At 46.7% G+C, this 15601-nt stretch overlaps 1 protein-coding gene across 4 annotated transcripts in view; it reads left to right on the top strand.

Moving 5' to 3' along the window:
• GATA1 (GATA binding protein 1) overlaps positions 1-12504 on the top strand; it is a 30856-nt gene extending 18352 nt beyond the window's left edge. For 2 of the 4 annotated variants that reach the window (XM_053372189.1, XM_053372190.1), the window contains exons 2-6: positions 1934-2147; positions 3467-3850; positions 4825-4970; positions 5349-5474; positions 7870-12504. In XM_053372189.1, coding sequence (XP_053228164.1) covers positions 1976-2147; positions 3467-3850; positions 4825-4970; positions 5349-5474; positions 7870-8184 — 1143 coding nt within the window. In that variant the 5' untranslated portion in view covers positions 1934-1975 and the 3' untranslated portion in view covers positions 8185-12504. The remainder of the gene's footprint in view (positions 1-1933; positions 2148-3466; positions 3851-4824; positions 4971-5348; positions 5475-7869) is intronic. The other 2 variants (XM_053372192.1, XM_053372193.1) reach the window with 1 other exon arrangement.
• Positions 12505-15601: the final 3097 nt, after the last annotated feature.

Below are 15601 nucleotides of genomic sequence, written 5' to 3' on the forward strand. Positions count from 1 at the left end.
GAAGGAGAGTGCACCATCTCTCAAGAGAGTCAGTTCCACTGTCAAACAGCTCTTACTGTCAGAAAGTTCTTATTGATGTTATTTGGAATCTCCTTTCTTGCAACTTGAAGCCACTGGTTCGAGTCCTACCCTCAAGAGCAGGAGAAAACAAGCATGCTCCCTCCTCCATGTGACACAGCCGAAAACATCTTTATTATTATTTTTTGCCTCTCTTGCAAGCCAGAGCTCATTCTGAGCTTTAGCCAGCCTGACTTTCCCCATGCAACTGTTGGCTACTTGTGTATACTCCTCCTTTGCGATTTCCCTTTCTTCCATTTCTTATACATCCCCTTCTTAATTCTCAGCTCATCTGTAAGCTCCTTATGCAGTCACACCGGTTTCCTTTTATTTTTCAGTTCCAATGTGGCTTAAGGATAGGTGGAGAACTGAACACGAAGAGGCACACATTTACAGATGTGATTCTAGACTCTGAAACCTAGAGCTGGTTAGAAATGCTTGGTTTGTAGCCAATGTTGGTCCTATTTTGTAAAGACCCATTGGAAATAATGGACATGACTAACTTTGGTCCATTCATTTCAATGAGTCTAACTCTGAGTGTAACTTAGTTGGATAGAAACCCTTGTGCGTAACTGCAGGATGTGTTGTGCTTCACAAAAGACAATCCTCTCTTTGAAGTCAAAGTTTGATTTAAGGATAAGGGAGAACAGCAGAGGCCTTGACATGGTCCATCAGCAGTTAGTAGCGCCTGGTCAGCAGACGGAGCAGGCAGCAAAAGCTACCTGTTGTCTTCACCACAATGTTGATATGTATTCTATTTCTATTACAGTAATTATTTCTACATTTGTGTGAACATATGAACTAGCATATTACAATGTTGTGTGAATTGGGTGCTCTCTTTGATTCTTCTTTTTGTGTGATGCAGATCCTCCTTTTTGGCAATACATAACTGGCCAAAAAGAAGTGCTAGTAGCACAGTTTGTTATCGTTGCTTCTGCAAGCGGCAGTAAGAGCACCTCCTTAGGTAGCCTGACCACCGTTTTGCACACCCCATAATGCCCCAGGCCTGGCATCGTTTTGGAACACTGTGGGAGGGAGGAAATGGTGGTTGATTCTCTCTCTCCCTCTCCCACTCTCCCTGTGTGTGTGGAGATAGTCAGATAACATTTCTGCAGAACTGCCATTTTTTCTTCTGGGATGGAATTTTCTCAGAAAAATGTCTTCTGAGAAATTTTGGCTCAGCTTTAGTTGAAAGGGGGCAGGTGAGCAAAGCAGCATTAATATTATATTTTATTTGCTATTATTATTACTCATACTCTCTCATCCTTTGTGTGCAGTCTGGATGCTGCACTATGGACTTTGAAGTGGGATTTTCAGGTCACCTCACGAAGTCCAAAATGCAATACGGGGCAAACTTCAAACTGATCTTGGTCTGAAGTAGCTTGGTTGCCAGCAATAGAGCTGCTAGGTATCTAAGAACTGGCATGCTCAGGAATTGGCTGCCACATCTACTACCAAGAACAGCTGCCAAAAGAAGGGGAACATAAATATATTTATCACTGGATAAATAGTGTTGCAAAAGCCCAGTGCCTGGCTCTCTCTCTGCCAAGTGGTGGCAAGAGCACATGGGATTACAGACACACACACAGGGTCTGTGTACCTTTGGAGAATAGGTAGAAGACACGGTGGAAACTGTCGTGCTTTAGGAAATATGGTTTATTCACCTATTTACAACTTCAGTCATCCAGAGGGCAACACATTGGTGACCTCTGCTGCAGAGTGTTCTGGAAGTAAAGGCGAACCAAGATAAAACTCATGAATGCTGGTTCTAATCACTAGGCCCTAGCAATGTACTAGATCTCATTCACTTCTCAGTCAGGAATCTGGACTCTCCTTTTCTCATGTGCCATGCTTTAAAAAAATAAATTCATTGCAGGTTTTATCATCTGGAGAGGAAGATTCCAATTAAGAACGGACAATGGATTATTCTACTGTGGGGAATGAAGATTCTGCTCCCCAGTATTTTGAACATCCCCATTTGCAAGCAAATGATGATGCAGACCTATTCTTTCCTGCTTCAGAGGGGGTTGATGCGGGGGCCATGCCCACCTACTTCTCTCGTATGTCTGAATCCTACAGACACTCTCCAGGTAGGTATGCAGTGATTGAAAGAGGACATACCTTTAAACATGCTAAGCAGCTGATCCCAAGACCCTCCCACCTCCCTCTGCCTGCAAGCTATTAGCCCTTATAATTACCCTTTTGAATCATAGATGGATATGCTGCATTTGACAAAGGCCCTCTGTGCACACAAAGGGGCTTTTACTATTACTCTGGAGGCAAAAGTAATGTGCTAGTGCATCTCTGTAGCTGCCTCATTCTCAGAATTTCTGGCTGATGGGCTTACAGTGATACCATTGTGTTTTCACATTGCAAATATTAAAGTATATTTCGAACCTTCAATTAAAAAACAACAACATCAACATTGTGGGTTGCTTCTATTCAGGGTTCCTGACAGACGGTCATGGTCCTTTCCAAAATACTCTGTTCCATTACTCCCCCTGACTCCAGTTTTCCATATCCCCCCCAAAGGTACCCAGCCTCACTTTATTCAGTGGGACTTATTTCAGAGTAGACATGGCTAAGATTGCAATCTCGGCATTGTACGGCCATTGAGCATTCACAGTCCTCACTGTGGAAATGTGGATCCGGCCAGAAGGCTGTATCCTAAACTGGCCCACCTTTGAAAGGTCCACCCACCAGTCAATCACTTGATGTCATATTACATCATGTAGTTCAATTTTAAACTTGCAGCTGCAAAGGAAACTGCTTTGAGGTTTTTCCTTGCAGTCAAGGAAGGAAGGAATTTTATGAAATAAAAGTAAAGGAAGGAAGGAAGAACTGACTCCCAATTCTTCGTTTACAACCATGGCTTGCATTTGGAAAAAAAAAATCAAGCCATGCCTGATTCATCCTTTTGAATTTGGTACCATGGCTTGACCTGTGCTGGATGTCATGTGACAGGTGGCCATGGACCAAATGAAGAGGCCTGGTTAGCCTAATTACACCCACAATTCCCAGCACCCTGAACAAACTACAGCTCACAGGCTTCTTGTGGGGGAACCCATGTCCTTTAAATGTATGGTGTGAACAGAGTCTGGGAGCTCTCCGTGGTGCTGCACCACCTGCCCTCTAGCCCGGGGGAGGCCTCCATGGGACCAGAACAGGACAAGAGGCTGCATGCTTCTGAATACTGGTGCATGTGTGTGAGAGGAGCAAGGCTGTCCCTATACCCTGACTGCGGGCTTCTTGGAAGCACCTAACTGGCCACTGCTGGTAACAGGATACCGAATGAAGGAGCCCCTTATTTTGATTCACCAGGGCCTGCTTGGCCAACTCTAGTGTAGGCCCACTGCCCTGAACACCTGTACACCCTACTTAATTTTTCCTTTTGTTTCCTCTCCAACAGTGCGGCAGTTGTATCCCATCCTCAATGGTTTGCAGTGGATGGATGGGCACCCTTACAGCACAGCAGCTTGGGCTTCCAGTTCTTCTGGAAAGCCCCACGCTGGACTCCCAATCTACACCTCTGCTACGTCCTCATATCAGACCCTCCAAGCGCCTCCCTCGCCCAAGGACCTCAGCCCCGATGACAAGGGGAGCCCCAGATACCTGGAGATGTTGAAGACGGAGCGGATGAGCCCCACGCATGCTGAACTGCTGCCTTTGGGAACCCCGACTGGAGCAGCTTACGCAATGGGGCAGGACTTTGGATACTTCCAGCCATCTGGGAGCCCCCTGACAGCTGGGTATTCCCCTAAACTACGGGGGGCAACACAGCTCTCTCCTACTGGTGAGGATTTTTGCTGGGGACCATCACATGGGCTGAGGAGCAAAGCGGGAACGATATGACACAATGGATGCACCACTCCAGACCTCTTTCAAAAGCTCGCCTGCCTGTAAAACAAAAACACCTTGGTAAAATGGTGCAGACTGGAGAGGCAGATCGTGCGTTTTCAAATTTGTTAAAAGCTTTGTACCAAAGTTAAAAATTTGCACCAAAATACTTTTTGATTTCAGTCCTAATGTGAATATTTAAATGCACAATGTGTGGATCACTCAGATGACATTTCCCATTGGGAAGTTTGGCCGTGATGTTGAAAGAGTTTGTGTGCTCTAGCCGGCCCAGCTGATCAGCACTTTTTTTGTGCTGCTTGGATGTCAGAGCTGACTAACCATGAAGCTGTTTACCGGAGGCAACTGCAAGACATAGTTAGCGTAAAAAATGTGTTTAGGAGAAGCGACATCCACAGGCAAATCTATAAAATGCTAGAGTCCCCGTGGCTTAATCTTGGTCATGAACTGCCACCTCTGAACTGCAAAGTTCTGCTCATTAAATGTAGAACGTATTTCTTTCCCACATTATACTCTGTAGATGCTTAGTGGCACAATAATTATGACCTTACAGGTTCCAGATCTGGACTCTGACATTGAAAACATATTCTGGAGCTGACCTCTTAGGTTCTAGGATGAGCTTATAGGCCAAGATGGATCCATAATGGAGATTAAGCTCTAGCAGCATTTAGTGGACATGCAAAGATTGGCTTCCTTTACCCATTATGTAAATGAATTCCTCTACCCAGGTTCTGACAAATCATTGTTCTTGGCATCTTTCTTGAGCTTTCTCTGTCTGGCCTTCTCCAGCCCAGTCCTGCATCAGACATGCTGCTAGTAGTATCTCCTCAAAGTGAAGGGCCTCATGCCCGCCCCCTTCTGAGCTATTCTGCCACTTCCCCACTGACTGCTTGTCCCCATCTCTTTCCTCAGAGGCGCGAGAGTGCGTGAATTGCGGAGCCACAGCCACGCCACTGTGGCGAAGGGACGGCACTGGTCACTACCTCTGTAACGCCTGTGGGCTCTACCACAAGATGAACGGGCAGAACAGGCCTCTCATCCGGCCAAAGAAACGTCTGGTAATATATTTTTATGTTCAGGGCAACATTGAGGTTTGCAGAGGTACATTCTGGTGGGGGGGGGTTGCATGGAAATCTGACTGACAGGTGGGCAGGAATGGGTAGGTAGGGGAATGGAGTGGCGTAGCTGGACTCCCTGCAACAGTTTGTTGCAGGTTCCAAAGAACGTCTGGTAATATATTTTTATGTTCAGGGCAACATTGAGGTTTGCAGAGGTACATTCTGGTGGGGGCGGGGTGCATGGAAATCTGACTGACAGAGGTGGGCAGGAATGGGTAGGTAGGGGAATGAAGTGGCGTAGCTGGACTCCCTGCAACAGTTTGTTGCAGGTTCCATTTCTCACTGTATGTAACAACCTCATCATATTCAACCATGCAGATTGTCAGCAAGCGAGCCGGGACCCAGTGCAGTAACTGCCAGACGACGACCACCACCCTCTGGCGCCGAAACGTGAACGGAGAACCCGTATGCAATGCCTGCGGTCTCTATTTCAAGCTGCACAATGTAAGCCAAGGCAGTAGGGGGGTTGGTTGATGGAATAAGGGCATCTCAGTGTGACTATGTCCAGAAAACTGGATCTGGAGTGTCTTGATAAACAGCCTCAGCATTATCTCATGAATGCTTGCTTGCTTCTCTCTCGCTCTCTCTCCCACACACACCCATTTAATGGATAAAAAGCATTACACTGATTTTATGTTAAGTTTATAGAGAGATAAAGCATTCCTCGTGCAATATGAACTTAAATTTCACAAGCAGCCGTCTCAGGCCGACCTGGGTTCTAGATACAAGTACTAGGTCATCAGCATACAATAAAACTTAAGAGTTTTTGGTCGAGAATTGTGACAGGAGCAAACTGTAGGCCCTCCAGTTCTTTAACCATGTCATTAATATAAAAATTAAACAGGTAAGGCGCCAAAATGCATCCCTGTTTGGCTCCAGTAATGGTCTTAATTCTAGTGGTGAGATGGCCAGCCAGATCCGCCTTTACTTGTATTGATGTGTCAGTATATAATGTTTTGATGAGAAATAATAGACGGAGGCCTATATTCCTCTTTTCCAATTTTTGCCACAATGCATGTCTTGGGACCGTATCAAAAGCTGACTTTAGATTGATAAAAGCAACATATAATAAGTGACTTAAGGACTGTTTTGGCCTAGTAGACCTGCCACACCAAATAAGTGTGCACAACTGTCCTCAAAATCTGCATTTCCCTAGAACTGAGAAAACTCATTTGTGTCATTAAATACCTCCCCAAATGCCAATGTTTTCAGAATGCAGATGTTTAGCGTGCTGTGATAGCTGTCAAATTCTGTCTGCAAGCTGGTGGACAGGATAACAAGAAACGGTACGGCACTGTGGACAAGGCTGCATGAGCACTGAAACAGGAAGCCTGCTGTTCAAAACCTGGCACTGCCCTAAATGCGCGCCATGGCCTCGAACGAGCCATCCTGACAAACTACACTTTATTACTTAAACCTGATGGCTTCTTCTTCTGAAGATGTTTTCAGAAGGGAACCTGCAGAGGCCCACCTGTTTTCTGCTGCCTGGACCACCTGTAGCTCCTAACAGCAATTTATATGGCCCAGACACTTCCTGAAGCTGCCTCGTCCACCTATTCCATCAGCATTCCTTCCTTCTCATTCTTGTCCTCCCTATTCTTTTGGGCTTTCTGAAGTGTTTTCGCCCTTGTTCTGTGTTGTTTCAGAATAAGCAGAAGGGTAAGGGCTTATGCACCTTTCCTCTGCTCTTGCAAATGGCAATCTGTGGAAAGCCCAAATTGTCGTTTGCTCTAATTGAGAGCTAAAAAGCGGGTTTCTGTGGGGAAAGCTTGGGGCGGGGGAGAAAATGACACATGCTTGGACACGAAGCTTTTAAGTGCAGACATGTCCCTGGAAACAGCAGGACAAAAGTAACGTGTGGATAAGCCCTGAGTGTTTTATTTGATAAAAGGTGCATAGTGTTGTGTCCAGTCGTACCCAGAGCGGATCCATGTAAATGAATAGACTTGGCTAACTTAATGCCCCTTAATTCCAGTGGGTCTACTCTAAGTAAGACTTAGTTGGTTGCAACCCATGGATTTTAAAAGAATGTGTTCCCTCCTAGTTTGCCTGTTTCGGGGAAAATAAATGTGACCCCCACCCCCAGATGTTTGAGAACAAATTGGTAGGCTTCTGCCATTTCCATGTTGCCTTGAGCAGGACTCAAATTTGGGTGACTTTATACTGCTCCAAAGGGAGCACCTTCAGTACCCTTTTCCCAGACCAAGGATGTGCCTCTCCCATCGTCCTCAGACCCTGGGGGTGCCTACCCTGTAGCTTCTCCTGCAGAGCTGTCACGGCCAGGAAGCGGGATGAGGCAATTGCCTCAGGCTGTGGATCTGCCAGCTGCCACATGCATACATGCTCCTGCAACACACACCCCATCTGTTTACTCCTTGGGTAGCACTATGTACAGCAAGCAAGCAAACAAACAAAATAATAATTATTAATAATAATTTTATTATTTATACCCCACCCATCTGGCTGGGTTTCCCCAGCCACTCTGGGCGGCTGACAGTATAGCTAAAAACTAAATAAAAACATCAAGTGTTAAAAACCTCTTGATACAGGGCTGCCTTTAGATATCTTCTAAAAGTTGTGTGATTCTTTATTTCCTTGACATCTGAAGGGAGAGTGCCATGACTGAGAAGGCCCTCTGCCTTGAGAGTGATCCTGTCAAACCCAGTGGGGTTTACTTCTGAGTTAGTATGGCTCCATAGCCAGCCCCGCGCCTCTCTGCCCTCCATCTGAACCATGCACCTGCTCTGCAAACAGCTACTGCTCTAGCCTCTTCTTTACTCTCAACCACTCTGCGGCACTGCTCTTACTCTCGCTCACGGCCCCATCTTCTGCCTTCCAGGTGAATCGTCCCTTGGCAATGCGCAAGGATGGGATCCAGACCCGGAACCGCAAGGTCTCTTCAGCCAAGTCCAAAAAGCGCAAGGGGAATTCTGGGGAAGCTGCCATGTCCACCCCAACCCCCCTGGAGTTGATGCCAGCGCCTCTGATGGGGGAAGAAGCAGCTGCCCTCTATACTCTCAGCCCCATGATGTTACCAGGACATTTGCTCCCTTTTGGACCCAATCCACACCTTCTAGGCTCTCCACCAGGCTTTCCTCCACAGGCTTCTCCTGCCCCACATGGCTCCCCTGGGGTTGTTTCTGCACTGGGGTAAAGAGCCCTATAACCACACAACAACCCACGGCATTCATGTACAGTGACTCTGGGACCAATAAGCAGGGAGGGCACATCTCTCTTGATAATTTTTTGGAGCACGTGTATTAACTGCTTGCAGCATGGGTGCCTTGGAAGAACAGGAGAAAAGAATAACAACAGGAGGGTGCTCTGATCCCACAGCTCGTCATCAGAGAAGACATATATTATGGGGTAGTTCCCCCAAGCAGTGGATGAGGTGGTGATAAAGCAGTTGAGCTCTTTTCCAGGCTGAATGTGCCACTTCATACCGCAGGTGAGAAATGCTGGGGCCGAATGCTTCCCCATCAGGGAGCAGGTGGTGGGAACATGTGCTGTCCATGCAAAGGAACACAGGATGCTGTCTCACACCGAGTCAGACCACTGGTCCATCTAGCATTTGCTACACTGACTGGCAGCAGCTTGCAAGGATTCCAGCCAGAGGTCTTTTCTGGTCATTCTGGAGGTGCTGGGGGTTGAACCCAGGACCTTCCGCATGCAGGGTATTTATGTTACATTTGGGCCATGAAGAACCAACGGAAGGACAACCCTTCTCTCTGACATCCACTGTTTCCTATGCATGGAAGAAGATTTTTGTGCAGTCCCTCCACCTACTAAGCCATAGACGGAAGCGAGCTACTGATCCCTCCACCCATCTGTAAATTGCTGCTGTCCAACTATCTCCAACCGCATTCTCTTCCTTGCCTATTTGGCTAAGCATGCCCAGCTCATTTGCGTACCTTACATACAGTACTCCAGGAGTATCTACACCTGCTTTTCTGCTCTCATAGCTATGTTTCCCCGTGGAATAATTCGGATGAGTGCTCTGTGTGTGGTCGAATGCATCCCCTGCAGCCTGGATTGCATGACAACAAGAAGTTCATAATGAGCACCTGTCCTCTGCACCTCCACCCCTGCCAGACTGGTGAATTGGCCCATCATAAGCAAAGCACATACTTTTGCACAGTGCCTCCCTTCTTGTCTTAGGGAAGAACATGTACAAATGCAAAAAGAAACCCAGTTTTATGCTTGTGAGAAATAGTGCTTCCGCTCACCCTATTGTCATGTATATGGTAAAGTGGCCCTGCCTTTTTAAGTCAGTCACCAAGCTTAAGTCAGTCACCCATCCTGAATCCTCCCTATGTTCCTGTATATCTGCCTGCAATGCAAGTGGCAATCCTAATAGTCATTCCCCAAGAGTGGCTATCAGTAGAGATTTGGGAAAAAGTTGTTCCGTGTACATCTCAGCTGCTCGCTACTGCTTGCCTGTTGTGGGACACAGAGTTTTGTTTTGGGACTCCTTTGCCTTGGGGAACACTGCACTCGGGCACGCCACTCCCACCTGCAGTGTTGTTCAATCCAGGGAAAAAAACACTTTCCACTCGTTTCTGCTGACTGTCTAAACCGGCCCGTTAAAAATTAGTTGCTGGGCAGGGCAGTTTGTACATTTGTACCGGAGTGAAGCGACTTTTGTCCTGAACGATCTACTGAAAAACAGGGGAACATCCATCAATGTCTTTCAATTTACAAAGCAAACATGCACACTCAGGATCTCTTTAACAGTTAAGGCATAACTAATCTGCTTTATTGTCGGGGACGCGGGTGGCGCTGTGGGTAAAACCTCAGCGCCTAGGACTTGCCGATCGCATGGTCGGCGGTTCGAATCCCCGCGGCGGGGTGAGCTCCCGTCTTCGGTCCCAGCTCCTGCCCACCTAGCAGTTCGAAAGCACCCTTAAGTGCAAGTAGATAAATTGGTAGCGCTTTATAGCGGGAAGGTAACGGCGTTTCCGTGCGCTGTGCTGGTGCTGGCTCACCAGAGCAGCTTCATCACGCTGGCCACGTGACCCGGAAGTGTCTCCGGACAGCGCTGGTTCCCGGCCTCTTAAGTGAGATGAGCGCACAACCCTAGAGTCAGACACGACTGGCCCGCACGGGCAGGGGTACCTTTACCTTTTAATCTGCTTTATTATATACTCCATTTGTAACCCAAAGGGTTGGACCTGGAATTAATTCACCTCTGCCTGCTATTGGCTCTGACTTCACCTCCTGTTGGCCTCTCTGCCTTGTGCCCTACCATTCTCAGTGAGCATCAGACCAGAGTCTACCTGGCTTATCATTATTTTGAAAGGATTCCAACTATAAGCAGACGCTTATAGTTGGATAGCTGGGTGTGGACTAGGGATTCTGTGGCCCTCCAGATTTGGTTGGACTCCCAATTCCCACTGGCACTGCCCAGCATAGCCAATCGTCAGGGATTATGGGAGTTAGAGTCGGGGGGGGCACATGTTCCCTATCCCTGCACTAGGCAGGCCACCCGAAGCCATCTGGTGATCTACAACTGGACTACCTTCCACCGACTCCTGTTCCATCCTGGTATCTCACCATTCACCCATCTTCTAATGCATGCAAGGAACTAAATTTATCCACACCTCAAAATCCATCCTGAAATGCACTGGTCCAAATCCGCTTCCCTGTACAGCTCCCAAACCCCCCATTTCCATGGGTATATTCATTCCCATCTCTAAAGCATCACAATAGGAGACAAAAAAAGAGGAGGGGATACATGCTGACCTTGAGCAGAGATAACGCACCCTGTTGACTCTTCACTGGCTTTGTAAATTTGCCACTGAGCTTCCATTGATACCCTGCTCTTTGGGGGTTTAAATTTGTTTCAAAGCTGCAGAGGGGAAAATATATATACTAATTTGTGTTAACAAACAAGAGGTGTGTGTGAGTTTTGTCTTCGGTAAGTTCCAGCTACGGCATGGCTTGGGCTGCCCGGGAGGAGCTTCCACAGTAGAATGCCAGCTTCTTCAAGTGCCTTCAGTAATTTTTGTGCAAAATTAAATGGATCATGAAGACACATGATTCCTGTAAAAAGGAGTGGGGAGGTAGAGACATGTTCAGCTCTCCTGACTAAACATAGTCCACCAAGGGACATAGTTTATGCTGCATACCTGCCCTTCATTCAACGTGGACAGCTTACAACAATAACAGGCAAAACACCATAATTGTAATAAAGCAGTCTTAAAACCAACAAACTGGTTAAAATATGAAGCAGCAGTAATAATAACTGACTCTAGAACCACACCACGGAAATAATACCATTTAGGGGCAAAATATACATTACTTGTGCAGCAGCTACTTATAAGAAAACAAACCAACCCAAGACCTCATTCTCCTCTGAAAGCCACTTTTGGGTGAGGAAGATTGACATCAGTGAAGTGGTGGGAGGCTGCCCGGATTGTGCCTAGTTGTACTCACAAATACCAGCGTCCAAGATCCCACTTTCCCCACAATTTCACCAACAAGGAAAGCTGTTGATTCTAGTATCAAAGCTAAAAATTTGATATCCTTCCAGGAAAAAACCACACAAGTTAAATGTGAGTTGTAGGCATTCAAAGTCTGAGTCCAGTAAAACCTTTAAAACTAAGGGCCCTCCTGATGCCCCCTTTATTATGCACCCATGATTATTTGTACTCATGATGCTGTTGGGGCACTCATATATGACCCCTCTTTCAATACTATTGGCGCCTATAAAGGTTTTGGGGTGGTTAGACTGCTTCACTTCCAATCAGTGCATATCTTGTTACTTCCTGCTGAAATTTCTCATACTACAAACATGGGGGTGGGCGGTGTTGCCCCACTTTTGTTGTGCTACAGTCTGTCTGGCCAGTGATCCTGTGGCAGCACTGGGGAAGCATTCTAGAACACCTAATGAAGCAGAATAAATCCATACTAATGCAATATTATTGTACTGATAATGTTTTGCAGAATGCCGTCATAATGAAACACCAATCTGGACCGACCCTGTTTTTTCCTAAAAGCACAACAAAACAATTTGTAAGCTGTAGCCTACTTTTTCAGATGCCAGACACCTCAGCCGAACTTCCAAAGTTCCAAAGCGTTTTGGAGATTATTATAAATATTTACTTATGGCGCTATCATTGCACATGGATAACAGAAGAAAGAAAGCAAGTCCCTGCCCCAAGGAGCTTACTTTCTAGTGCCTACATTTTAGCAGTGGGCAGAGGTAAGGGGAGGGGGAGGTTAATGAGATATATGGGTAACAAAAGGATGGGTCTGCACAAATACAGTTATGTGTACTTAAGCTATTTTTCAGTTCAAGGTAAAGCTTCATGAAGCAGGTGGATTATGAGAAGGATAAAGACCAGCGAGGAGGGGAAATGGGCAGAAGTGTTTATGAGACAAGACTTGTAGGTAGCAGGTTGTGGTGGAAATACTCTCCATTGGTGTGGCTGGCCTGTGGTTGGACTGCAACTCCCATTACCACTCACCACTGGCCATGCTGCCTGGGAGGGAGCGATGGGGGCTGGAATCCAACAACATCAGGTGGAGAAAAGCAGGTTAGCCACCCTGCTCTACGGGAGTGCTTCTTGACATCTACTTGCTACTCTGCTTCTTGAAGAAGAAAAAGAGCACCATCTCCCCAGCTGGGACACAGCAACCCTCTCCAGGGACCCTGATTCTTAGCACTCTCTCATCTCATCCCACACACAACATGATTCCTTTGCCAGAGCTGTTAGGGGACTCCCGGAGAATCTGTCCAAGGACAGCCTTGGCTCTCGCTCTCCCTTGAAGTGCTGGTGGTGGAGGCTGCCTATCTTCCAACATCTCCCCCACCCCTTTTCCCACATCCTTCAGTAGAGCCATCAAAGGAGTCAGTGGGGACTTTATCTGGCCCATCAAGTCACAGTCTCTGGAGGTCTGCAGAATGAGATCATCGCTCCCCACGCAGTCCCCTCCTCTGCAGATAAGGGGCTGGCACGGGTGCTGGGAACAAGGTTGCAGAAGGCAGGAAGAGGAGGATTGGCTGCAGTGCCTCCCTCTCTCCTGGGCTCTGGCCCAAACATGGGTTTCATTCCATCCCAGCAGCGGTAGCACCAGGCTGACCTACTGAGACAAACTAATAAGGAAGAAAAGCAAGTTGCTGCTGCTGGGTGGGTCAGAAGGTTTCTCGATCAAAGGCAGATGATCTCCCTGGGTCATATGTTCTGAAAATGCAGGACTCACTTCACCGCTTTCTGCCACAGGCGCCTTGCAAGGACATGGGCAACTTATATACAGGTTGAGCAGATCCTGAGACCATGATGAGGAGACTTAGGGTATTCTCTGCATGCAGTGCACACCACCTGCTAGCTTCTAAAGCCACACTTACACCACAATCCATATTGAGCTTGTAGCTTCTTGGCAAATACTGGTTTGATGCATTCACCACCTTTGATCTGACCATAAAAACTGGATGTGGAGTGTTAATGGGAAAATACCCTAACATCAACTGTGCATGTGCAGATGAGCGCAGATGGCAGGTGTCTGGAGGGACATGGAAATCACAAAGTTCATGCACATCAGGTTAAGACAGGGGTCCCCGAACTATGGCCCATGGGCTGGATAAGGCCCGAGGGACTCGTTTATCCGGCCCGCGGCAACCCCCGCCGCCCACTCTTACCGGCACTGCGCAGGTGTCCACTTCCGGGTTGGAGGAGCACCGGAAATAGCTTGTGCTATAGCTTGAGTTTGGCTTTGATATCCCGCTTTATCACTACCCGAAGGAGTCTCAAAGCGGCTAATATTCTCCTTTCCCTTCCTCCCCCACAACAAACCCTCTGTGGGATGAGTGGGGCTGAGAGACTTCAGAGAAGTGTGACTGGCCCAAGGCCACCCAGCAGCTGCATGTGGAGGAGCAGAGACACGAACCCGGTTCCCCAGATTACAAATCAACCGCTCTTAACCACTACACCACACTGGCTCTCGAGGCCCATGGACTGAAAACTGCCCTGTCTAGGCCTTGAATCTGCCTACCCACTAGTCTCCCCCAGTTCACCCCCCCTCTCAGACCATGCTCACTAGACCTGTTCTGCATCCTGTCTCCTTTTGCCTGGCTAGAATGCGTCCTTGAATGGCAATAATGCCTGTGTTTTCACATGTCCATATACTGTGCACTCACTGTGTTTCCAACAGCTCTGCCCCCCGCCCCACTGCCACGCGGCCCCTGAAAGGCTGCTTGTGATAGAAAGTGGCCCTTTGGGCTGAAAAAAGGTGCATACCGATGCAGTCAGCAGCTCAGGCCAGTGCTTGACCTGGCTGACCACTGGGGCAGGGTATGCTCCCATCATTCTTGACTACTGACCATGTTGGTTAGGGCTGGAGTCCCTAATAACTGGAGGGCACTACGTTGGCTAGCTCGTCAGTTAGAACTGACTTGTTCCGTTACTTTATTTCATTAGTCACTGCTAACTTAAATTGGATTGAGGCTGCTGTGATTCAGAGGGAAAGTATTTTAGGCGTGGTGCAGCATTCAGCTATGACAAACTGACAACCTTAGTTCTTCTCATCTGCAAAATGGGAATAGCACCATATCTCACACAGAGTTATTTGGAAAATGAAGAGGCCTAAAAAATAAAGCCTGGGGGTTAGGGACAGAGAAGACCAAATAAATGTGCATTTCAAAAAAGGATATATCACCGTGTTTCTGATCAGATGGAAGATTGTAGCTCGAGACTGCCTCTGTCATTTTGCAGCTGCGGCTTAGGTTTTGCCACCTACTCTGTCTCCCTTCCAGTTCACAAGTCCTGCATTATTTTTAAAATATGTGAGACTTGCCTGTCATTCAACTATCACAGCTCTAGGGCCATTTTTGTCACCTCCTGTAGCACATGACAAGGTGGGTCTCTCTCTTGTGTTGTGTCAGCTTGCCTGTGTTCACCCAGCCTGTGTTTATTTCGGAAGCAGCCTATAAATGTGTTTTCCCCACAGCAAGCTGTGCCCAAACATTCAAAAACCACCAAAAGCAGAGAAGATTTGGAAAAACGCAAATATGCAAAATTATACCCTCCAACGTTTCTCTGGTGAAAATAGGGACATACTACTCCAATGAATGAGTGAATAAATAAATGTTATTGTTTATACCCCAACCATCTGACTGGGTTACCTCAGCCACTCTGGGTAGCTTCATATATATATATATATATATATATATATATATATATATATATATGTGTGTGTGTGTGTGTGTATGTATATATGTATATACACACACACACACACACACACATATATATATATATATATGATGAATATATATGAATAAAATAAAATGATATATATAAAATCATAAAACATTAAACATTAAGAAAACTTCCCTTTAAGAAACATTAAGAAACTTCCCTTTAAGAAACATTTAACATTAAGAAAACATCTGAAGGGCTGCCTTCAGATGGGTGGATCTACATGCCCGTGAATTCGAAAACAACAAAAACCAGAGCAATTTAGTCAAAATGCGGGATAAATCCAATATCGCCAAACCTCCCCCTCCCCCCATAAAACCGATCTAGTCTTAAAGTACATAAACACAAAGCCAAAAGGGCAACTTCGCTTTC

This window comes from Podarcis raffonei, chromosome 17 (assembly GCF_027172205.1).
Source record: "Podarcis raffonei isolate rPodRaf1 chromosome 17, rPodRaf1.pri, whole genome shotgun sequence".
Taxonomy (NCBI): Eukaryota; Metazoa; Chordata; class Lepidosauria; order Squamata; family Lacertidae; genus Podarcis; species Podarcis raffonei.